The sequence below is a fragment of the Schistocerca cancellata genome, chromosome 1, assembly GCF_023864275.1.
Source record: "Schistocerca cancellata isolate TAMUIC-IGC-003103 chromosome 1, iqSchCanc2.1, whole genome shotgun sequence".
In the NCBI taxonomy this organism is placed as follows: domain Eukaryota; kingdom Metazoa; phylum Arthropoda; class Insecta; order Orthoptera; family Acrididae; genus Schistocerca; species Schistocerca cancellata.
In genome coordinates, this window is record NC_064626.1 from 784,583,119 (window position 1) to 784,609,900 (window position 26,782).

At 44.7% G+C, this 26,782-nt stretch overlaps 1 protein-coding gene across 1 annotated transcript in view; it reads left to right on the forward strand.

Moving 5' to 3' along the window:
- The window catches only part of LOC126103083 (otoferlin-like), a 189,455-nt gene that overhangs the window by 113,439 nt on the left and 49,234 nt on the right, over positions 1 to 26,782 (forward strand). The window contains exons 6-8 of the mRNA XM_049912329.1: positions 4,456 to 4,607; positions 13,183 to 13,342; positions 19,592 to 19,779. Coding sequence (XP_049768286.1) covers positions 4,456 to 4,607; positions 13,183 to 13,342; positions 19,592 to 19,779 — 500 coding nt within the window. The remainder of the gene's footprint in view (positions 1 to 4,455; positions 4,608 to 13,182; positions 13,343 to 19,591; positions 19,780 to 26,782) is intronic.

Consider the following 26,782-nt stretch of genomic DNA (forward strand, 5'->3'; position numbering starts at 1 on the left):
GCTTGTCTGTTTTCTCGTACACATCTCCGCAGCCGTCGCTCACCCCTCTTATCTATGGCCCATGGTGCACCAGTTGCCTCGGCGCCGGTTTTGGATAGCGGAATTTTGCCATGCACGGGATAGTTTAACCAGACGGCGCGTGAATAGTTTACAGAATAGCTCTGAGCAGTATGGGAGTTAACTTCTGGGGTCATCAGTGCCCTAGAACTTAGAACTATTTAAACCTAACTAACATAAGGACATCACACACATCCATGCTCGAGGCAGGATTCGAACCTGCGACCGTAGCGGTCGCGCGGTTCCACACTGTAGCGCCTAGAACCGCTCGGCCACTCCGGCCGGCGCGAATACTTTACAGACTTAGCAGTTTTGGAACTGCTTCCACTCTTGGCCCGAAAGCTAATGATCATTCCATCCTGGAAATTAGATAAATCGCATCACTACAACGACTGCACTATTTACCGCGTCCCCCCAACAATCTTTATGCACCGTCCACTGTTAGTATTGCCACCTGTCGTCTGTAAGTGGTTATTAGTCACATTAACAGGACTGGACCACGTATTTCACTAAATTTGTGGTCTTTTCAGTTTCACATAACTCTTTTCAGGCATGTTAAGACCATTTGTATCCCATTTTTTTACTGCAGTACCACTTTGAGTACATTGGTATAGGGGTGAAGAGCCCATTATAGAGAAATAACACGTCACAATGTTCTATTGGTGAAAAAAATACTGAATTAATCATAACCTCAGGAACTGTGCGATGACCCTAGAACCCTTTTCATACGTTCACTACGTGTGTTAAAACTGCATTTACGCCTGACACCGGATATTACATGCATAAGCACGGTAACCCTGAACCTCCTGAAAAGTTCTCCGAGTACATCATTTTAAGAACATATGGTAAAAATTTCGACGATTTTCCATGAATATAAATTATGTAACTTGCCATCCCTACGACTGGTACTTTTCGTAGTATAAAATCATGCTTTTAAAATTTCGACGATTTTCCATGAATATAAATTATGCAACTAGCCATCCCTACGACTGGTACTTTTCGTAGTAAGAAGTCATGCTTTTTCGGGGTTCTTTTAGGAATAGCCCATAAACAAATAGTGCTTTTGTAAGATGCATAATGTCCATCCTGGACCACACCTAATGCAAAACAACCAACTGATGGGCCAATTTGGTAGGACTGGAAGAACTGCATAATGTTTAAATTCTGACTCAGTACTGTAGGATAGCTGCAGTACGTCCGTTCTGCCGGTAGGTATGCAAATGGTCATTAGACCAAGAGCTATCCAAAATGCTTGACGTCTTATCTCTATGATCAATAGAAACATAGAGATGATCCCCTGGAAAATAGCATATTCGAGCGTGACTTTATGGATCATGTTTGCGCCTCGCACTGTCGTACACGGACCAGTTATTCGACCAACAAATGAGAAAGTGCCATAGCAAGATTACAGTTGTCCTCTAACAGACCATGTGGAGAACAGTTCCACTAAGCATTTGAATTAGTACAAAACGGAAGCCAATAGAATTTTAAATTCCCATTGCAATATTAAATATGTGTGAGGGCATAGTGTGTCACAGGCTACTGCCGCGTATGAATAAATGAAATACCGATATTGATCCCTGAGTGTGGAACAAGGCGTTTCGGTTTGAACAACAGACTGAATGGTACGGGAGAGTGTTTTACCTGAAAGATGGGGTACGTAGGAACGCGTGATTGTCCTAGTCCGTGTTTCAATCCAGCGACTGATTTTAAAATCATATGACGGAATGCGCCCTAGAAACAGCCGTACGCAGTTTTCGGTATTTTTTAGTGTTTCTGTTGTTGTGAGATATGTGGCTGTGTTTTGTGCAGCGTTTGTAAATATTGCGAATTTTACATATTTAAACACTGCCATTTCAAAAATATTGTTAATTCTTCAGTCACAGACTTTTATGATTAGTAAATTTCAGTATATTTTTAAAACTAGTTACGTAACGTGTAAATGGTTAAGCCACACTTCGTTGATCAAGGACCACCTTTTACGTTAAAACGGATGAAGGTATTCTATCATGGAACTCATGACATTTGCAAATAGATTGGGTTTCTTTAATGTCTTAATATTTTTCGCCGTTTTGAATATGGAAATTTGCGTTTGTTGCCGAAAGCTGTTGGTTCAAAAGCTTTTTAACTTTTAACAGTTTTTTTGATAATATTTCTTGTTAATTTGGTTTGATGTACTGCTTATTGGTATGTAGTATAGTGATAACGCAACACGTTGGCTACTAAATACAGTATTCACAAGATTTTCTCCACTGCAACACTTTGAATAGAATATCTTCCCCAGGGTACCTGATCATGTACCTTGGAACAGTTTTTTGCATTTGGAAAAAACCAAACTTTTCCGGAGTAATTTTTGTATAGTCAGAAAAAGATTGCAGCAAACATAAAGTGCTGGCTGACAGCAGTCACGCAGGCGCTTCCTTGTTCCTGCTATGAATGTTAGAAATGATATCTTGTTTACATCCACTAATGGGCGATGCAACGATCGTTGTTGGCGATCGCTTGTACATATGTACGGCTGAAAGGGCATTACAACAAAATTTGTTGAATGATTAACGTTGTAATTTACATAACCAACTGCGATTTTCGCTTTAGAGTGACTTATGTCTAAAAAATACGATGATGTGTAATGAGTGTCACCCTGAACAACATTTCAGATTGATCTGAGGATGGCTCAGTAATGAGCGGAGAGTGGTTATCAATAAAGGAAATTTGCCATCTTCGTAGGTATTTTATCCACACATGTCTTACATCAATAGGTCGCCTATCTCCCCACTGACAAATTCAAGGAAAAACATAAAATAAATGCTATCATTTCAAAGTGGAATGACATAATACATTAAACTTCTATTATAGGGCTGGCTAGAGGCTGAAGCTTGAAAAGTGTTCCGAGATACAACACTCTCCCTTGCAGCTGTAAAGCTGAAATCTCTGCAAATACCGAGCGACGTGGCGCAATGGTTAGCACACTGGACTCACATTCGGGAGGACGACGGTTCAATCACGCGTCCGGCCATCCTGATTTAAGTTTTCCGTGATTTCTCTAAATCGCTCCAGGCAAATGCCGGGATGGTTCTTTTGAAAGGGTACGGCCGACTTCCTTGCCTGTACTTCCCTAATCCGATGAGACAGATGACCTCGCAGTTTGGTCTCTTCCCCCAAACAACCCAACCCAGCCCCTCTCTGCAAATGAAACATTACGCCAATGCGCAGATGCAGACTACGACCTAACAATAAACTCCTGTTTGTTGTAGCATAGAAATGGCCATAGAAATGAAACATCAAAATTCATGGAGTGTAGCCAGCGTTTTCGTAATATATTTAGCTCCTGGAAACCGCTCGGTTTGTGACACGCGCTGCTCATAATCTGCCACGTTGATACGCAATTGATCAGGTAGCTACTGCTCTAAAGTATAGTGTATGAATATACATTCGCTGTGTAGCCAAAGACTGTGACATCCGTAACAGACAAAATCTTTATATAATATGTCTTTGCAACTCGCCTGTGACTAACATCTCACGTATAGATAAATGTCTTGAAAGATTTTTAATGGACTGCTTTCAACGTCAAGGGCTGTTATGTTGGTGGCAGCCTCTAACATTAAAGGTCTTAGCTGTTCTAGTGATAGGGACCATTACGCTTGGTTCAAATACTGTGCTCGAGGAGCGTTCAATAAGTAAGGCAACTCTTTTTTTTTTTTTTGAAAGGTTGGTTTTCTTAAGGATGCTAATACACCGTATTATTCCCCTCTCTTTTGGCTACAAAATCCTATTTTTCAACATAATCTCCGTTCAGTGAGACGGCCTTAAGGCTCCTTACCGTGAGGGCCTGTATGCCTGCAGATGGAAAGGCTCTGTTCGGCGTCGAGGAAATCAGCGGGCACACACCTTTGAGTACCCCAAGTGGTGGACGACTGTGTCAGCACCACAAAAGAGAAGCGAGGTGTTCGATTGTGATCCGTCGATCACCTCGAATGAGAGCGTCCGCACGTTCCAACATTACAAGGTCACAGCAGTGTGTGGCCGGCTGGTACGTGGGTATGCGCCTCGCCCAACGACTCACCATGTTTTTTTTCAGGTCTCCGTAGTCATTCTGCAAGCGCCTATGAATATGTGAGATGCTCTGGTTTCCCGCCAAAAGAAACTCAGTGACAGCTCTCTTTTTGAAACACACCTCCGTTACAGGTGTCATTTTCAAGGCTACGTATAGCGCCGCCACATATCGGAACTTCATGACACTCTAGGGGCTGAACCACGACATCCAACAACAAATTCCGCATTTTTTTCAACTGAAATCGTCCGAGAAAAACAGGGTTGCATTATTTATTGAACGGCTGTCGTAGCTAGCGTGCTATATGCTTGTGCTATTAGCGCGGTGGCAAAGTTTGTTTGTCGCAGGTTTCCTGCCGACTTTCGGACCTGCGTACGTGTACCTGTACGGCGGGGACGCGGCGTACCGCGGACGGCTTCTCGTCTCGCTGCGCACCGTGCCGGCCGCCGAGGTCACCACGGGCGGCACCGCCGTCGAGCCCTTGCCGGCCCTCGACGAGGTGACTGCGTGTATTAGGAGATAAGTTAGCCCGTGCTGCGAACGACTACGGTGCACGATGCCTGGACGAAATGAGCAGACCGGGTAAAATATTAGCCACGCTTGAACGGAGCAGAAGTGAAACGGCTGACTCAGTGCAGTATATACGGTGTAAGAAAAGTATTCCATATTTTGAGAAGTAATAGTACGCACCAAAACGAGCAAGAGTCCAGTAAACATGGGATCTCAAATGCGTACCTTAAGAGCTATGAGCCAAGGTTCCAAAGGTTCTGAGCACTATGGGACTCAACTGCTGAGGTCATTAGTCCCCTAGAACTTAGAACTAGTTAAACCTAACTAACCTAAGGACATCACAAACATCCATGCCCGAGGCAGGATTCGAACCTGCGACCGTAGCGGTCTTGCGGTTCCAGACTGCAGCGCCTTTAACCGCACGGCCACTTCGGCCGGCCAGCTATGAGCACTTGTTCATCTTCCCTAACGAGAAACACATCTCTTCCGCTACTAGCTCTTTCCTAGTACGAACTACTTACAGAGTGCAGTAAACAAACTAGGATACACCCCTCCGTTATTATCAATGGACACAGCACGCAGTAAATATATATTAGTATTGTTAGTGCACACCTTATTCACAGTTCTAGCTAAGCACATATATTAGTTCTAATGGAACCGGGCTGTGTTTTGGTAAATTTGTGAAATGATTTTCCGTAGCAGTTTTATCTTTGCTCTCCCCAGCGTAATGGAAGCCTCGGGTTGTGTGGTATCGCATATCGATAACACCCCACAGCCGCCGTAGGAGCAGAATTGCAAGTTTCCATCTGACGTCGATAGCGGTCGTGGAGGATGTGGCGGACCCAATGATGCGCCCCCACCGAGCAATGCCTCCAGCGACTCTGGATTATGACCGCCCTCTGTTGCCGATATAGGACGGCTGCGGCAGCTGCCCATACCACTTGCGCTTGGAACCACGTCGCTACACGAAGCTAAGCAGACACTGCCTAATTGCAACTCCGTCACCATCGTTGTTGCTGTTGTAATAGTTGGATTCTGTTTCTTGTTGTGTCATTAGTAATGAGTCTTCAAAAAATGGCTCCGAGCACTATGGGACTTAACATCTGAAGTCATCAGTCCCCCAGAACTTAGAACTACTTAAACCTAATTAACATAAGGACAGCAAACACATCCATGCCCGAGGCAGGATTCGAACCTGCGACCGTAGTTGGCGCGTGGTTCCAGACTGAAGTGCCTAGAACCGCTCGGCCACAACGGCCGGCAATGAGTATTCGTACGTTTGGAGAAATACAACTCAAGTCAGTCTTCTGTTTATTGTGTTAACTTGTTCGCTAATCATTTCTTCTCCTGTGCAGTTTTCCTCCGAAGACAGATGCTGCACTAGTCTGTAGCCCACCTATCCTTACCGTTGAGTACGAAGTCATACACAATATGAGGCGATGAGTCATCGAGCCTAAGAGTTGCAGTCCAATCTAGTTGCTTTCCTCCTAGTCTGTTATCTATTTGATTGTTTTTTTCTGTTTTTCATTGTCTTTTGTTGGTACCCACTGTTTGCCTTGTTTGTGCTCTTCATGTTCTAGGTTTTGCTGTTACTGCTTTTGCACCCACTTTTTCTTTCTCTATTCTGTTTTTCCTTTTCGTTGTTTGTCTTCACCGTGCGTTGCTTAGTTTACAATGTCTGCTGCGCCGCAATCTCCACCTGCGCCGCAATCTGCAGGTGCGCCGCCTGCAGTTGATCAACTCAGTTTATTCAGCTTCAATAAATGACGCAACTGCTTGAAGTGATGAATCGCATCATGATGGCGCAGATGACTTCACACAGGACGCATCACCCAACGGCAGCGCCACCGCCTACACCGCCGTCATTTCGTGAGTTTCACGATGTGAAGAAAGACTGGACAGTGTACCTCGCACACTTCAATGCGAACATCGCAGCACATTGCACACAAGCTACTGACAAACATTCTTATTTCTTGGCCATGGTGGCAGTGAATGTTTATCGGCTGTGTGTGAATGTGTTTCTGACATCGTGCCCTTAGTTGGAAGAATATGAGGACTAGTTTCTGGCGCTTACAAAGTATTTTGACGACAGTATTCAAGTGGCAGCTGCCCTTTACAAATTCTGTACGTTGCATAAGCAGTTTGGACAAACATACCGTCAATGGGTGATTAAATTGCATGGCCTTACTGGATAGTGTAGGTTTAAATGTGACTGTGGCAACTGCTACAGTGATACAACGGTTTGAGATGCCATCACCACAATGTAGCTGACTCTCGAATTCGGAAACAGTTTCTTAAATACGCAGACCCTTCCTTGCAACAGGTTCCGCAGATTCTATACTATGAAGATTCCTGCGAAACCCCAGCAGATGGTTTTGAGGTAGCACCTGCTTGTTCTGTAGACAGCCGCCACAAACAGGCCTCGCAGCTGCTGGCAAACAGCGGCCCCGCTGGTCACGTAGATACGTCTTGCGTCTAGCACAAGGTGTGGAGTCGTGTTACGGCACATGATCTCCGATCTTACCCCTCGCGTGAACTGACTAGCTTTTTTGCGGCAAACAGGGACATGTACAGTCTGTGTGTTTACAGAAGAGTAAGGCAGTAAAGGCACACCCTTCTGCTATTCCTTCAAGCAAATCATTGTGTAGTTTGTTGTCAAAGCCCTACAGTGTCGTTTGTACAAACCAATAGTGTAATAACATTTTTGGAAGATGACTATTAACAGCTGTCAAGTAATGTATCAAATGCATGCTTGGGTTTAAAAAAAAAGCAGCTAATGTTCAAACATGCATTTTATATAACAGTCAAATGGTCGTTCAGGGAAGGCTTCCAACTCGTCTGTAGTGCTAAGTCAAGACAACAAACTTTTTGTTGTGTCTCTTATTATTGCTGGACAGACAGTCCGTTTGCAATTTGACGCTGGCGCTTCAGTCACTTTGTTCGATTGGCAAACCTAAGTTGTGCACACTGCGCCATATGCTGACGACGTATAACGGCCAAGACATTCCTGTCTTAGGCCCTTGTAGTCTTCCTCTAACTTTCCGAAATTTGACGATGATAGTGTCATTCACCGTGTGTTACTTCCGAGAGAGTGCTAATATTTTTGGTCTATACTCTTTTGATTTGTTTGGCTTAAGCATTTAGGACAATGCACTTTCTGTTTCTTCCTTTGATCCTTGAGAGAGTGTTACTAAGTTATGTGCCGAACTTCAGTATTTGTTTTCTAACGGTTTCGGCCAAGCCAATAATTTTGTTACCCATCTTACAGTGAAGGAAAACGTACGGCCACGTTTTGTTACAGCTCGTCCTGTCCATCAATTTTTTACGAGAACAGGCAGCTCAGGAATTTACTGCGTTACAAGAAAGTGGGGTCTTGGCATCCATTATTGTTAGTCAGTGGGCGTCCCATCTTGTAATTCTAGAGAAACCGCCCGATTGGCTCCGGTTGTGCGTTGATTTTAAGAAGAGTGTGAATCCTCAGTCATTGACAGTTATCCCTTGCCGCACCCTGAAGAATTGATGGATAAACTGGATGGCGGTCGCTACTTTTCCAAAATTGATAAGCGCGACGCTTACTTGCAAATCACTCTGGATGAGCAGTCGCAAGAGGTCAGCCTTATTAACACTCAGCTGGGTCTCCTTCTGATATTTGAGATTGCTGTGTGCCAGTGATTTCGCACCCGCCATATTTCAGCGCTTTCTGGAGCTACTGACTGCTAAAATTCCTTTTTGCTCGCATTATTTACGTAACATTGTCTCAGGTCGCACTCCTGAAAAACACATTAGCAATCTTGGCACTCTGTTTCAAGTGTTGTCTGCAGCTAGCCTTACTGTAAAAGAGGCAAGTGTTTTTTTTTTCAGATAGATCTTTAATACTTTGGACATGTCGTTGACGTATCATTGTTATCACATTGGCTTGCCACCCATTACATACAACCTCCACACAGTCTGCGAGAATTGCAGTCTGCGTTAGCGAAGTTCATCTATGACATCCGATGTATACCTAACGCCACTCAAGACTTGGCTCCCGTGCACCGTTCGCGCAGGAAGAACATTCCTTTTGCGTGGTCGCAAGTGTGTCAATCTACTTTCCAAAAGTTGAAAGATGCTTTGCTTAGTAAACAACGCCTTGTTCAAACCTGTGGTCTTGGCTGTGGATGCTCCTCGTACGGCACCAGTTTTATAGCATAAATTTGGTTCTGTTGGCAGGCCGACTGCTTTCGTTTCGAAGTTGTTGAACTAAGGTCAGTGTAATTATTCGAAAATTGAAGGCTCTACCCGTTGTCTGTGGTGTAACTAAGTTTCACCAGCATCTTTATAGCAGAAAATTTTACTTGGTGACTGGTCATAAACCTCTACAACCTTTGTTCAGGCTTTCTCAGTCAGTCCCAACTCCCAGAGCGCAGAAGCTGCAACAGTGGGCCCTTCTCTTGTCAAATTACCAATATGAGGTTGTGTATCGGTACACTTCTAAGCATGCCAATGCAGATGCTCTTTCCCGCCTGCCTGTTGGACAGCTACCGCATTCGACGAGTCCTCTGCTTCTTGAGGCTTCATTGATGCACAAGACAGACGCTTTGCATAACTTTCTACTTAATTACCGGAAAATTGCCGAGGCCACAGCACCGGTTCATGATTTGCAGATTCTGTTGCACTACATCCACACTGGTTACCTGCTTTCAGCCAGACAGATTCGTAGCTCTTTGGTTGGCCGATATTTTGCCCACCGGCACGCCCTTGCACCTCACCAAGGTGATATTTTGCTTCGTACCTATAATGACTAGTCAGTTGTTGTGGTTCCTCAGAGCCTCCAGCCTGACATGCTTCGTTTGCTACACCAAGGACACTGGGGCGCCGTTTGTGCCAGGCAGTTGACGCGAAGTCAATGCTCTTGGCACGGTCTCGAGGAGAAAATTGAACAGTTGACTTCTCAGCGCCAAGCCTGTATTGAACTTCAGTCAGTCTCGCCTCATGTTAAGTCCCATAGTGTTCAGAGCCATTTGAACCAATCAGTCTCGCCTCAGCAGTCTTTTGAATGGCCCAAATCACAAGCACCTTGGCAACGTTTGTATATGGATTTCGCGGGTATTTACTGGAATACACGTTGGCGCATCGTCGTTAACGTTTTCAGCAAGTTTCCCATCGTGGCTCTTATGCACTCTGCTATGGCTAGTTCAACAATCCAGGCTTTGTCGTTGATCTTCTGATTCGAGGAATTGCCTCAGGCGAATGTGACTGAAAACGGACCTCAATTTGTTGCCACTGAATTTGAACAATTTTGTACCAAATGGTTTAAATGGCTCTGAGCACTATGCGACTTAACTTCTGAGGTCATCAGTCGCCTAGAACTTAGAAATAATTAAACCTAACTAATCTAAGGCCATCACACACATCCATGCCCGAGGCAGGATTCGAACCTGCGACCGTAGCGGTCGCCCGGCTCCAGACTGTAGAACCGTACGGCCACTCCGGCCGGCAATTTTGTACCAACTTCGCTATCAAGCACATCATGGGTGTACCGTTCCACCCGCAATCCATTGGCGAAGCTGAACGCTTTGTACGGACATTTAGGCAACAGATGGGCAAACTCCGTGCCTCCTACACAAGCGATAAAGCTATTTTACTATTCTTGTCTTTCTGTCGCTCCCAGCCACGCAATGGTTCATCGCCGGCGGAGTTGTTACATGGTTGGCGGCACCACACTTTGCTTCGGTTGCTACTCCCTCAACGATTGGCGGCGCCCTCTCCGCCCAATCAGGTAAAGTACACTATGTGATCAAAAGTATCCGGACACCTCCAAAGACATACGTTTTTCATATTAGATGCATTGTGCTGCCACCTATTGCCAGGTGCTCCATAACAACGACCTAAGTAGGGCCGGCCGGGGTGGCCGAGCGGTTCTAGGCGCTACAGTCTGGAACCGCGCTATCACTACGGTCGCAGGTTCGAATCCTGCCTCGGGCATGGATGTGTGTGATGTCCTTCGGTTAGTTAGGTTTAAATAGTTCTATGTTCTAGGGGACTGATGACCTCAGAAAATAAGTCCCATAGTGCTCAGAGCCATTTCAACCTAAGTAGTCATTAGACATCGTGAGAGGGATGAATGGGGCGCAGTCAGGTGAATGGGTGTCACTTGTGTCATACGTCTGTACTCGTCATTTCCACCCCATGTGATAGTGAAGTGGAAACGTGAAGGGACATGTAAAGCACAAAAACGTACAGGCCGACCTCGTCTGTTGATTGACAGAGACTGCCGACCGTTGAAGAGGGTCGTAATGTGTAATAGGCAGACATCTATCCACACCATCACATAGGAGTTCGAAACTGCATCAGGATACACTGCAAGTACTACGACAGTTAGGTGGAAGGTTAGAAAACTTGGATTTCATGGTCGAGCGGCTGCTCATAAGCCACACATCACGTCGGTGTAAGGAGCGTAAACGTTGGATGATTGAACAGTGGAGAAACGTTATGTGGTCTGACGAAACACGGTATACAATGTGGCGATTCGATGGCAGTATGTGGGTATCGCGAATGTCCTGTGAACGTTATCTGCCAGCTTGTGTAGTGCCAACAGTAAAATTCGGAGGCTGTGGTGTTATGGTGTGGTCGTCTTTTTCATGAAAGTGGCCTTCACCCCTTATTGTTTTGCGTGGCACAACCGCAGCAAAGGCCTAATTGATTTTTTAAGCACCTTGTTGCTTCTCACTGCTGAAGAGCAATTCTGGGGTGGCGATTGCATCTTTCAACACTATCGAACACCTGTTCATAATGTACGGCCTATGGCGAAGTGGTTATACGACAATAACATCCCTGTAATGGACTGGCCTGCACAGAGTCCTGACCTGAATCCTATAGAAAACCTTTGGGATGTTTTCGAACGCCGACTTCGTGCCAGGCCTCACCGACCGACATTGATGCCTCTCCTCAATGCAGCACTCGGCGAAGAATGGGCTGCCTTTCCCCAAAAAACCTTCCAACACCTGACTGAACGTATGCCTGCGAGAGTGGAAGCTGGCTTCAACGCTACAGGTGGGCCATCACCATACTGAATTCCACCATTACCGATGGAAGGTCTCCGGATACGTTTGATAACTTTGTGTATATATATATATATATATATATATATATATATATATATATATATATATATATATATATATATATGAGGGTGGTCAAAAGTCTGTATAAATTTGAAAACTTAATAAACCACGGAATAATGTAGATAGAGAGGTAAAAATTGACATACATGCTTGGAATGACATGGGGTTTTATTAGAACAACAACAACAAAAAAAAAAAACAAAGTTCACAAAATGTCCGACAGATGGCGCGTGAAAAATCTCTTGCGCGCGACGTTTGGTGGTGATCGTGTGCTCAGCCGCCACTTTCGTTATGCTTGGCCTCTCAGGTCCCCGGACCTCAATCCGTGCGATTATCGGCTTTGGCGTTACTTGAAGTCGCAAGTGTATCGTGATCGACCGACATCTCTAGGAATGCTGAAAGACAACATCCGACGCCAATGCCTCACCATAACTCCGGACATGCTTTACAGTGCTGTTCACAACATTATTCCTCGACTACAGCTGTTGTTGAGGAATGATGGTGGACATATTGAGCATTTCCTGTAAAGAACATCATCTTTGCTTTGTCTTACTTTGTTATGCTAATTATTGCTATTCTGATCAGATGAAGCGCCATCTGTCTGACATTTTTTGAACTTTTGTGTTTTTTTGGTTCTAATAAAACCCCATGTCATTCCAAGCATGTGTGTGTCAATTTGTACCTCTCTATCTACATTATTCCATGATTTATTCAGTTTTCAAATTTCTACTGACTTTTTGATCAAGTTACAAATAACGAAGGAAATAGAACTACCTGAGTCCAAAAGTGCACAAACCTGTTCTTTATTTGCGGTAAAGAAAGGGAATGAACACTAGCAGATGATGCTCCGATCATTCTATTAGAAACGTTGGAGTTGTCTGTAAATAGACTGCCACTGTCTTGCGCCGCTACACATCCAGGCCTCCCTGGTTTTCACGTAGGAACGTTCTGGTAGTCCTGGCTTAGTTGGCACTAACGCACCGCAACATTTCCGCCAAAATCTGGGAATAATGTTGTTATTAATCATATCCCTTACTAGTTTCTCTGCCTTCTGCTTACTAGTATTTGCCTCAGTTCCTCGTTAATCCTTCGCATATGTAATTTTTCTAATTGTAGGACGATTTCATCAAGTTCCAGGCAGAAGGTGGGTCTCGCCATTAATAACGCTCGCGACCTACGACTCAGCACAATCCCCTCTGGTATACTAATAATAATATCTAACTTAGAAAAGCGTAAGACAATGCTTGGAAAGTACGTGCACTACTCCTAACGTACTCAGGCAAGTGTTCTTCACGTCTTTCACTCACTTCAAATGCCCGTGAACCAACTCTTGCAGCGCTTGAGCCGATCTAACACGAAGTCAGCGGAGAAACAGTAATTTTTTCACTTTCGCAACGTGCATACTCCTTTCCAAAGATGAAGACTAATCAGCTAAGCCTCTGAGTAACCGGTTCCCCACAGGAAGAGCTGTGGCGGTTGGAGGAGCACAGTTTGTTCGCGGTGCTGCTGGGAGCAGACTGCATCCCGCGCGGGCTGGCCGGGAAGGCGGTGGTGCTGCAGTTCGCCATGGGCGACCAGGCCGGCGGCGGGCTCGCCTCCATAGCGACGCAGGCGCCTCTGGGTAAGACCGAGTCACGCTATGTTTCCTATTCTTTGCACTGACTAGCTATCGAAATCGGTGGCAGTATGATAGTCAAATACAGAACAAATGAATCTATTGATTGACACATGTAGTCTATCACAATTATTTAACTGTTTGGTCTAAATAATACTTTCTCACGGTTGCGTTCCTTTCCTCACTGTAAAACGAAATAATTCACTTAACTAAAGCTTGTACTGTGCCGAAAAGCTCTTGGGTTTCCAGCTGGATGGCAGTATTAAAATAGCGTGGTGCTTTAACACTGCCACCCGAGTTCTCTTCACCAAGTCCGCCGCTCGTGGTCTCGCGGTAGCGTTCTCGCTTCCCGAGCACGGGGTCCCGGGTTCGATTCCCGGCGGGGTCAGGGATTTTCACCTGCCTCGAGATGACTGGGTGTTTGTGTTGTCTTCATCATCATCCAGGAAAGTGGCGAAATTGGACTGAGCAAAGATTGGGTAATTGTATGGGCGCTGATAACCACGCAGTTGAGCGCCCCACAAACCAAACATCATCATCATCATCATCTCTTCACCAGTAGGATACTCCGGGAGTGCCTGTATTCACATAGAACTAGTACCGCTTGCCCATTCGTGATGCATATAGTTTCATCATAAAATGTACAGGAAAGTTTTGTTGTTATTTGAGTGACCTTCTCCAAGTATTGGTCCCTTATACGGTGAAGGAACTGATATTTTTTTCATAGTTTGTGGCCCTGTAGCCCTATTACGTAGTAATATATGCTTGAGCGAGTGAGGAAAATTTGAAATAGAAAAAATATAGTGATGTTTTTTCGAGAAAAACATTGTCTATTAAATGTCTCGTGTTCATTTAGTTTATTTATACATAATGGATAAGAGCCAAATAGTTTATTCTACTTTATGCAACGGCATTGAGAGTGCTGGATGACGACGACCCCGTTGGAGGGCGACAGATCAGTAGTAGACTTGTCAGGACAGCTGCTTCGACCTCGTCAACCAATGCGTACTTCTTTTCCAGAAGGAAGCAGCAGCAACAAGTACGTACGTACCTCCTACTTGTTCTACACATGTACCACATGTTGTGCCTCTTGCGTTCCGTTTTGGAAGTTTTGACTCTTGAATTTCTTTGTTGTAACATAGTTCTGACCCTTTTATGTGTTGTTTTCGTTTCTGTGAGAAGTCTATGCGGCATCTGGCCTGCTCTCACTATTCACCATAGAACACGAATCATGTGGTAGGAATACATTTACGTCGCAAATAAATGTGAGTGGGTGAATATGAATCATGTGACAGGAATACGTTACTGTCGCAAGTAAATATCATGAACATTAAGAGCAGGCGAGATGCCGCATAGACCTTTCACAGAAAGTGAAGGAATTCAAGAGTCAGAACTTCCAAAACGGAACGCAAGCTGCATAACATGTGGTACGAGTGTAGAACAAATAGGAGGTACGTACTTCTAGTGGTGCCTTCATTACACGATGCTGTTGCAAACTGACATTGCGGTACGACACAAACACAAATTAGAATACAGTGAACATTCACATCAATGACCGGACGGAAAGCTTGTAATTTTGTGGAAAAAAATTGGACTAAGTGAGATCTGAACTCAGATCTCCCACTGCCTAGTCCAACGCCGTGACCACATAACCACGACACAACGGTCATTTGTGTTGTTCAACATTGGGTAGATTACATTTGGACCTTCCACTGTTTCTGTTTTTCTTCATTTTTCCACAGTTCACTACACCTTCTTCCTATTTTCATGCTTGATCTGTGTTCAGTTTCTGACGGGCTATGAAATGAGCTAACTTACCACTAAATCTGAGGGGGATGCGATGGGGAGTTTTCCTTGTTAGTTTGGAACTAGTTGTTTTATTTATCTCGTAGGGCATACAGGGATGATGCAATCCCAGTGTCCAGCAGGTGGGTTTGGGAAGGGGGACGTCGGATATACGGTCTTTGGCGGCTTTGTGTTGTCGTGTCGTCAGTCCCGGTCGACATGATTCAGTGTGGTAAGAGACCGGTGCGACCTTGTGAGGTAAGCATTGCTGGTCGGTGACCGTAGTTGAATCACTTGCTGGTGATGAAGTCCGACACAGGTTTGCCGTAGCAGTGTGTCCGGCGGTCTGCCACAGCAGTGATAGGTGTACCGACTGACATCCTGTAAGTTATATCCAATACACGACGCTTACCTAGCAGTACCTGCCAGCTGTAGTCGCTAAGCGGGTCTGTGGGTAAAAGGGTTCTGTTACTTCGACCCTCAGTCCATGAGAGCTGATGCTGGACGTACTCCAGGCAGACCTAAGGTTGATGAGTGCACTAGGGTATGGAGTTAGAGTGACTACACTTCTCCGGTCCATACACCAGTAGCCCGTTACAACACAGTCACCGGGACGGCTGGGAGGCCATTAGTAAATACCCCAGACGTCATGTACTTCCCTTGTCGCTCTGCTGGAGGTACACCCTGGATTTTCGTAACATCGCTAGTTGCTGACAGGGTGGTCGCACCAACTGACAGAGCCCGGCTGTGTTGGCAGAGTGCTGTTCCGACTGTGTGTTGCAATCGACACGGTTATGGCAGCGGTGGCTTGAGCAAGCCAGCAACGCTTCGTGTATGAGGCAATATTATAACTCCGCGAAAGCAAAGGTCCCAAGCTCGAGTCTCGGTCCCGCACACAGTTTTAATCTGCCAGGAAAGTTTCACATCAGCGCACAACCCGCTGCAGAGTGAAAATCTCCTTCTGGAAACATTCCCCAGGCTGTGGCTACGCCATGTCTCCGCAATATCCTTTCTTCCAGAAGTGCTACTTCAGCAAGGTTCGCAGAAGAGCTTCTGTGAAGTTTGGAATGTATGAGATGAGGTACTGGCAGAATTTAAGTTGTGAGGACGGGTCGTGAATCGTGCTTGAATGGCTCAGATGGCAGAGCACTTGCCCGCGAAGGGCAAAGGTCCCGAGTTCGAGTCTCGGTCCGGCACACCGTTTTAATCTGCCAGGAAGTTTAATATAATAACTGTTTTCAAAACATTTATCACTCACCATGCGAGAGTTGATTCAGTAAATTTATAATCACTGAGCTGACAGAATAAGACATAAAACTGAGAAGTAGTAACGATTAATGCATCGAAACATACATATGGATGAACTTTCTTGTGAAATAGTAAAATGAAACACCGTGGTACTCTTCGTGTAGTTAAAAGCAATGATGTTGTCCTACACCGTTGTGACATCAGAAAAGGAAACTAAGTATCAAAGTTTAGACTTGCACACTGCTTGACGATTTAGACTTACTATCGTAACTAACCATGTAACATATTTGACTACTTTAAATACTTTTTAGAGATCACTGAGTATACGCTGACTGATTTATCTCGATCTTAAACTATTTGCGAGCTGTAATGTTGAATTAGTACTTGAAAAAAAATAGCAAGTGTTATTAGTTGCTTACTCTTCACTCTTCGTATATTGCAATCGTAGATTTTTTTATTATTTTTTAATCGGCACATTATTCTGAATTATCGGAATACGGAGGCAGATTGCACGTGAAGTGTAATTTATATTTAAGTGCATGTTAAATTTAATATAAAATATGTTGAGCTTCGCGACGCTGTTCCTCCACGCTGCAATTGTTCATCGTTGTGTCTTGATAACTGCTAGTTAATTATGTTTAAATAAACATTGTGGTATAGTAATAGAAAACGGTGGTCATTGAGAGAGGCAGATAAACATTTGATGAATAGACACTGATCAGCCAGAACATTATGGCCAGTACGTCCACCTTTGGCACGGATAACAGCGGCGACGCGTCGTGGCATGGAAGCAGTGAGGCCTAGGTAGGTCGCTGGAGGGAGCTGACACCACATCTGCACACACAAGTCACCTAATTCCCGTAAATTTCGTGGAGGGGGCAATGAATTCTGACACCACGTTCAATCACATCCCAGATATGTTCTATCGGGTTCATATCTGGCCAGCACATCAACTGGAACTCGTCATTTCATGACACTCCCTGGTGATATGGCACATTATCTTATTGAAAAAGTCTCTGCCTCTGGGGAGCATTATCGTCATGAAGCGTTTACGTGGTCTGCAACTAACATACGTTACTCTTTGGCCGTCATGATGCCTTGCACGAACTTCCCTGGACCCATGCATCTCCACGTGAATATTCCCCAGAGTATAATGGAGCCTCCGCCAGGTTGTTTCTGTCCCACTGTACAGGTGTCAAGGAGGTGTTCCCCAGGAAGAAGACGGATTCGCAACACCCCGTCGGAGTGATGAAGAAGGTATCGGGATTCATCAGTAAAAACGTCCGGGCTAAGTTGCCGTGGTCGATCTGTAGAACTTCTTCTCCATGACGTTTCGTTCTCAACTACGGAGAACATCTTCCGAGGTGAGTCGACGACTGGGATTCTTCAGCCAGTGCAACACCATGCCACTACCCCAACGACCAGTGCCAATGGTCACGTGCCCGTTTCGATCGTAGTTGCCGACGTCCTGGTGTTAACGTTGTTACACGCAAAGGTCCTCCGCTGCGGAGAAGCCCATCGTTCGGAGTGTTTGGTGCACTGTGTGTTCAGACATTCTGGTGCTCTGCCCAGCAGTAGAGTCTGATTTTAATTCCTCGACAGATCGCCGCCTGCCCTGTTTTACCAATCTGCCCAGCCTACGACGTCAGACATCTGTAATGACGTGTGGTCACCCAACTCCACGACGTCTGGACGTGGTTTCATCTTGGTTTCGACACGTGTTGAAGACACTCACCACTGCACAGCTATTCTGTAAATGCTCGTGCCAAACCTCAGAGCCATCACAGTCTGCTCTCCGTCAAAGTCAAATAGATCGCGTGCCTTCCCCGTTCTACACATGGACAGCAAGCTCACTGACACTATGTGCAACGTTCTTGAGTCTGAACAACAGTAAATTCCTCGCCAGTTGACGCTGCTATCGCTGGTACGGGCTTATATCGATAGTAGGTCAATGGTCATAATGTGATGGCTGATTTTTTTTATTTTGGGGTGCACTCAGCCTCGTGATGCCATTTGAAGAGCTACCCGACCGAATAGTGGCGGCTCCGGTCACAGAAAACCATCGTAACGACCGGGAGAATGGTGTGCTGACCACACGCCCTTCTATCCGCATCCTCAACTGAGGATGACACGGTGGTCGGATGGTCAGGAGAGGCCACTTGTGACCTGAAGACGGAGTGTAAGACTCTTGAACAGGAACACATTTTTATGTTCTATATATTTTATCTGCGTAAGGTTAGAAGACATTAAAAATCTCGCGACATAGCTGATACGTGTATGAGGCACACCAGTGTGTCTCGACACAGCCGTTGAGAGACACTGCAGCCACATCGTAATACGTCTACCTCATCGCCGCACAAGTCGCAAGGCACAGAGTTGAACGTGGGTATAGGCACGCGGCTTAAGGATGACGCAGGGAGTAAGGAAAGAGTGGTCTGGAGTGATGATTTGCGGTACTTGTGGTATCCACCAAGAGCACCTCACGAGTATGCATGCAGCAGTACATACCGCAAACCAATATACTGCCGTTCACCTGGTGGAGATATTGTCTTCCGCGAGATTTTACATTGCCATAAATTGAGCCTCTGAAGTGTTTGTCACCGTCTCTCACCCACGATCAATTCAGAAACACACTGCTTTAGAATATTGTTTGAACAGACTCTAAGGACATAGGAATGCTTACATGCCCACCACTCCAACTCCTCCATCCAGAACATCCTATCTCAATCCTATTGAGCATGTCTGCAACTGCATTGTGCCGGTCGGTGTGGCCGAGCGGTTCTAGGCGCTACAGTCTGGAACCGCGCGACCGCTACGGTCGCAGGTTCGAATCCTGCCTCGGGCATGGCTGTGCCCTTAGATTAGTTAGCTTTAAGTAGTTCTAAGTTCTAGGGCACTGATGACCTCAGCAGGTAAGTCCCATAGTGCTCAGAGCCATTTGAACCATTTTTTTGAACTACATTGTTCTCGTCTTGCACCCCTATCCGGATAATCCTAGGCGTAACTTTAGCTGTCTTCTATCACAGTGACTAGGGTACTTGATGGAATCCGTGCTACCACACGCCAGTGCTACGCGGTACTATTTGGTGTCTCTAGATCGGTTTCTCTTGTGTGTATTACTCTTATGGATGTCCCAAAGGCGGCAGAAGTATTCCTTGGCGTGCTACGCAGTGAGACTTCAGCGCTGGGCTCGTGCAAAAGGCGGTGCGTTTGTTGGTGCAGAGTCTGTGGTGACGGAAAGCGGCGCCATGTCGATCCCACTTCGGGCGGCGCCCTCGCGCGACGGCGACGCTTACTGCCGGCTGCGGCTGGGAACGCGCAAGCCGTGCGCCGCGGTGCGCCGCCGCTGGCCGCGCTTCCACACCAGGATGGCGCTCTCCAACGCGCTCGCCTCGCTGGCCGCCTCTCTCGTAAGCTGCAGCAGTAACGCAGCCAGACCAGTTACTATGTACATCACACTACTAACTTCCGAAGAAACACATCATTCACAGCAACTACGCTTCTCTCTATCTTCATTTGGTTTTATACGCAGATTACCATGGTGACCGTGGGAGCAACGGCTTCTTTAGACGGCAGTACATTTATATCTACATACACAATCCGTAAGCCACGAAATATGGACGAGGGTATCCTATACCACTAGTGGCCACTCTCATTCCTCTTCCACTCGCAAATGGAGCGAGGGAAAATCGTCTGTGTACAGTCCAGCGCACCAGCCTTAATTTCTCTTATCTTTGGGGTGCTTATGCGAGATATACGGTGACGGCGCTACAATTGTTTGCTGTCAATTGCAAACACCGGTTTCCTAGATTTTCCCAATAGTGTTTCGCGGAAAGAACGTCGTCTTCCCTCTAGGAATTCCCAATTAAGTTAACGACGCATCTGCATAATACTCGCGCTTCGAGCAAACCTACCGGTAACAAATCTAACAGCGCGCCTCTGAACTGCTGCGATGCCTACCTTTAATCTCACGCAGGAGTGGCGTCCCAAACACTAGAGCAGTACTCAAGAATGGGTCACACTGGTCTCCTACAGACAGTCTCCCCTATACATAAATCACGCTTTCCTAAAATTCTCTGAATAAATCACAGTCGACAATTCCTCTTCCTTACCGCTGCCGCTACGAGTTCGTTCCATTTCATATCGCTTTGCGTCGTTAGACCCAGATATGGAACCGACCTGACTGTGTCAAGCAGCACATCACTAATTCTGTATTCGAACATTACAGGCTTATTTTTCCTAATCATCTGAATGAACTTACGTTTTTCTAAATTTAGGGCAAATTTCCATTCATCACACCAAGTAGAAATTCTGTCTGTCATCTTACATCCTTCTGCAACACCCAATGACGATACTTTTTCCATATGAGGCTGATGACCTCGCTGTTTGGTCTGTTCTCCCAAACAACCCAACCCAAATTTTTCCGTATACCACAGAGGCATCAGCAAACAGTCGCAGATTGCTGCTCACACTAAGGCAACAGTAAATAATTTAACAACGGAACATGCACCCGACGGATCACCGATTTTGCCTATACTTTGCACTTTTGTAGTACATACTTATAGCTAACAAATGCTTGTCTAGTACGATGCGCTTCTCAAGCATTTTCGACAAATTGAGATTCAAAGTTGTTCGAGATTTATGATTGCCAAATGAGAGCGCCGGCCGCCAAGGAGTCGCCTTTGTAAAACCGTCTATAATGGATGACTAAAAGTCTGCCTGTGCTGCATTCGACTCACGTCATTCCTTTCTAATCTTACATCAACTCTTCTAACGACAACGAGAATCAAGTTTCTTTGGGAAGAGAAAATAATAATAATAGGCCTAATAATAATGATAATCGTATTGGTACATTAACGAACCATTGTCCTGAGGAATTAAGAACTGTTGAGTAGCAGTTCAGTCACTTCCAGTATGAAAACGAAGCGGCCTGCAACACCGCAGGTAAGAAAACGGGTAACTCCTGATGACTTCACGAGTAGGGGACACAGCTACTTAATACTGACGCTCCAAATGGAATTCGGAAACGGAGTACATTATTCGAAACAGGTACAGCCAAGTATTACTTCACTGCGATACGCACATGAATCTATAGATAAATAAATGTCCATCCATGACAGTTCCTTATTGTACCTTGACACGAATGTACTACGTGACTGCCATTAGCATAACATTTTCTTTCTGAAGAATCAACATTCGTTTACCGACACAAGTCTTTGTTGTAAGATAAAAAAAAGAAATCAGTTAGACTCGAATACGGTATGGGCAGATTTCAAGTCCACTGCCTTAACTGGTTGCGCTATCGCAGAGAAGGCACTGCTAATGCTGTCGTACGGTATTCAACAGATTTGTAAAACTTTGAACTTCTATTTCACGAAAACGTTTGAGAAGCGCATTTTACTAGATCATCATCTGTTGCATCTAAGTATATGCTACAGTCGACCGATAAACGAGCAGAATCGGCGACCCGTTCATATGTCTTTCCCTAACAGGTGTTCTCAAAAATTTTATCCGTTTTACGAAGACTGAGAACGAGTGATGGTAAGTTTTACTTTTCCTTCGGCGTTACGGACTTGACAATGTAAACTGAGAGAAGTTAATGGATACTTTGCTTCATCACTAGGTAGAGCAGAATGTAAAAAATTCTTAAAAATTACCATCGATCTAACTGCGTATGATAGCCGTGAGACAACAAAAGATAGTCACAGACATCTTCCAGCCGCGCGGGATTAGCCGAGCGGTCTGAGGCGCTGCAGTCATGGACTGTGCGGCTGGTCCCTGTGGAGGTTCAAGTCCTCCCCTGGGCATGTGTGTGTGTTTGTCCTTAGGATAATTTAGGTTAAGTAGTGTGTAAGCTTAGGGACTGATGACCTTAGCAGTTAAGTCTCGTTAGATTTCACACACATTTGAACATTTGAGACATCTTCCATGAAGTTTCTCACAGTCTGGCCACAGGGAAGTTTTATCCTATCTTGTCAACGATGTGAGTGGCGTCAGATACTGTGGGGTTTCAAACGAAGCTTGTGACTGGATTGAGTATTTCTTTGTAGGCATGTTATCTTAGACTGAGAGTCATCGACATAGGGAGTCAGCCTCAGAGACAGACGTAACTTCAGTCTTACCTCAGCGAAGTGTATTGGAATCCTTCCTGTTCATGCTGTATGTGAATGACCTTAAACGATGATATTAATCTTAACCTCACACTTTCTACAGATGATCTATTTACCTATAATAAAGCAATGTCTGAAAGAAGAAGCACAACTGTTGAGTCAGTTCTTGATAAAATTTCAAACTGGTGCAAAGACTGGCAACTTGCTTTAAGTGTTCAGGAATGTAATATCGTGCACTCCACAAAAAGGAAATCTAGTATTCTCTTACTACAGCATAAGTTAGTCACAATGTATGAGGGGCGTTCAGTAAATGATACGAAGCAATATTTTTTTCTGAAAGCAGGTTGGTTTTATTCAAGATTCCAATACACTATATTATTCCCCACTCATTTGGCTACAGAACAGTATTTTTCAATATAATTTTTCAATATAATCTCCGTTCAATGCAACGGCCTTACGCCACCTTACTGGGAGGACGTTTATGCCCGCATGGTACCACTCTACAGATCGACTTCGGAGCCAATTTCTTGCTACATCAATAACCTCTGCATCATCCAGGTACTGCTTCCAGCTCTCCGGCCTGTAGTATGGAAGAGGAAGAACAGTCCAATTAAGTTTTCCGAGGACCTCGCGCGTGCGCAGACCTGTGTGATGTAGTTGAACAGTGAGGTATTTGACTGTAGTCCGTCCGCACATTCCAACATCGCAGGACTCATAGCTGTGAGCAGCCTGCCGGCACACGGGACATCGGACAAGTTTGCACGACCTTGTTGCGATGATAACAGTGGCCCCGCCCAACGACTCACCTTGCTTTTTTTCACTGCAGGGTCACCATTGACATTCTGCAAGCGCCTGGGAATATCTCCGATGCTCTAGTTCTTCCGCCAAGAGAAACTCAATGACAGTTCTCTGTTTGGAACGCATCTCCCTTAATGACGCCGTTTTGAAGGTTGCGTGTAACGCCACCACCTGTCGGAACTTCATAAAACCATAGGGGCTGAAGCTGGAATATTCTGCGATGTCCAAAATAATTTCCTCAATTTTTTCAACCGAAATTGGCAGAGGAAAATATATGTTGCAATACTTATTAAACGCCCCTCATAATTAGTCATCTCATACAAATTCCTTGGTGTATCAATTTCTGGAGATGTTGAATGAAATGATAACATGATTTGCCGGTAAGCACGGGGCAGACTTCAGTGCGCTAGTAGGAGAGCAGTCTACGAAGGAAAATGATTACAAAACACTCGTACTACCCGTCCTAAAATAATGTTCAAATGTGTGGGCCCTGCAGCAAGTAGGATTAACACAGGGTGTTGAATATGGTCACAGGCGCTTGTTTGACCCACAGAAGAGCGTCTCACGGAAATGATGAAAAACTTAACTGGCAGGCATTTGAAGGTACCTGTAGACGTGAAAGCCTAGATATCAAACTTCAAAAACCATCTTTATGTGAGGAATCTAGGAAGATACTACTAAGCCTCGTATGGATCGCGAAGGCAAGGTTAGACTAATAACAGGAGCGCACAGAGGCGAGTAAGCTATGGTTTTTCCCTTCGTTAGATGAGCCAATGGAACGAGAAAAAGCCGTAATAACTGGTACATTTTAAATACCCTCTGCCACGCAGTTCACAGTGCATTGCAGAATAGATGTAGATGTAGGTTTCACCTGCTACATATTGGGTGCAGTACATACAGCAATCACTACATCAGTTAGATGTTCGAGTGTGGAGGTCCTGCTTTCCCTTCAGGCAACTCTACATACATATTTCAGTAGGACAGTGTCTGTCCAGTAGTTGAAGGAAAGGTACAAGTCGATAATAAGAGGGGCCGACAGTTTACTCGTTACTATTCTTAAACTTGACGCGAGGTTTCTGTACTTGTATTCATCACCAGGAGCAACAATAGGAATTCTGACGGGCGTTTGCAGTTTAGCTACAAGTGATAACATAGAAAGGAAATAACAAAGCCGTCAAACTGGGTTAGCTGTTGTGCCTGACTACAATTGATACGGAGGCAACGGAAAAAAATCACCATGCTGCAACAGCGGCAGTAACACAGGACTAGACGAGCTTCATACAGAGAAAAGGGGAAATATGAAATCTAGACGCAATGTTTTATTATGCATTTTCCCTAAGTAGATAATTTCGTTGAAATGAGTGGTATCTGGTGTACGATCTGCATGGTTTTAATTATTTTGGTGTGATTGGTTGGGACTTTCATTGACAATATGACAAGTTAGCAAAGAATGACGGCAAGAGGTTTTTTAGGACATTATGAGGTAACGGGCAAGTTGTGGCACCCTGAAACTATTCTAAGTTCGGAGTTGGGTTGGCCACACGGGCCGCTCGAATAGCCGGGACTCGTCGGCAACCGCTGGAGGAAGAGGGGTAGCCCCAGCATGTGGTCCAGGCCGACCGCGTGTCTGGGAATTCCATGTTGACGCTGTAACGAGGAATGGGCTTTGTGTCGATGGCAGAGGTTTGCATGCCGGGAGAGCCAAATATGGCGGACTTTGTGAAACCATCATGGGGTAGACATTTCGCAACTCATGTTGAAATTAATAATAGCCAGAGGGATCATGATACCGTAAAAAGAAACATGTACATTACCATTATTTGCACGATGATTCTGATGGTGTAATCAGATTTTCAATATCTTTATTAGTTTAAAGTTCAGTATCTGACTGTAAATTATACAAGTAACACCCATCAGCGAATTTCCAAAATCTAAATGGGCCATCCTATTTTGTCGATTGACATATCTTTAGAAAGCTCTTAGTGTAAACCTAAATTGGTATAAATTACAGGCATGTAACTTCAATAGTACCTGAGTTATTGGAGGTGAAAGTGACCGATTGCTATTAATCGCGTTAGGCCATAAGTGCTCCACAGTTACTCGAAAGAACGGTAGCAGCATGCTTATAAATATATTTATTCGTCTATGGCTTTGTCTATATCTGATATATACTATTCATGAAGAAATTGGTCAAATATCAACTGTGTTTTAGAAAGCACAGAGACATTAGGCTACTGGCCTACTTTTGGTTTCTATTCCTTTGATATATGTTTATTTGATTTGTTTATGTATTTAATAATGTGTGTTAGAGAGTGTTTATGGCGCAGCCATAGGAATATTTATTTAATTTCAAGTTATTTAAATGTAAATCCAGTATTTAGTATGTGTTTCAATATGTTTGTGAGTGTGCGTTGGCTTGGAGAAATGGCGGGAGCGCTCTAGCCAATCATAGCGCTCGTTAATGGGGAGACTGTATGGAAGTGGGGGAGGAGGATCGGGTCGCACAGGACACATGAGTGATGGACGGTCGCAGGAAAGACTTGGAGAGTGGAGCAAGTCTGGAACCGCTTGACCGCTACGGTCGCAGGTTCGAATCCTGCCTCGGGCATGGATGTGTGTGATGTCCTTAGGTTAGTTAGGTTTAAGTAGTTCTAAGTTCTAGGGGACAGATGACCACAGATCTTAAGTCCCATAGTGCTCAGAGCCATTTGAACCATTTTTGAGAGTGGAGCAGTTTTGCACGTGGTTACGGGAGTGTCGACTTGTGAACTTGTGAGATTTCCGTGGTTTCTACAGTGAAGATGTAGTATGCGTTTAGAAGTAAATATCTCGCGAGCTATGTTGTTGTTCATAACTAATTACGTGAAGTAGGAATCTATTGTTTCACTGTTATTCTACCTATATTTTATGTTATTGCTGGACCATCGACACCAATAAGTGTTTTGCAGTAATAAATGACATTCTTAAAGTTACTTCTGCTATCGTACTCATCATTTAAAGTCGTTAAAAATAGTACCTGCAGAATTTATTTAATTGCAATCTTTCATTTATAAATTTCTCTGTAACATTCAAAGTCGCAATTTCTAAGTAATAGGAACCTTTGACCATTCGATTCATATGTATATTCATATTGTATACTGTAAACTCAACAGTATTTGGCTTGTAATGCGGCAACTACGTATCCCAGCCCATAGACAACGAAACCAGCCAAAACTTTTAATGTTTTAACCCTGAGTCTGAGGGTACGTAGTTGAGGGCCACATTTCATTTTTTTAATATTTGAAAGCCAGCAATATGATCGTAATGGGAAGGTATTCTCACTTCCATATCTCAGGCTTAGAAGGAGAAACGGGTAAAATTTATGACAAAAGCTTTCATGAGTGGAATGGAGAGAGGGCACTGGTACACACAGTTAACACTTGTACAAGATTTCATGGGAGGACGACGGTAAGAAAAGAGAGAACGCGGCCGACACCAATAAATATGAATTACTTCTTAGTACAAG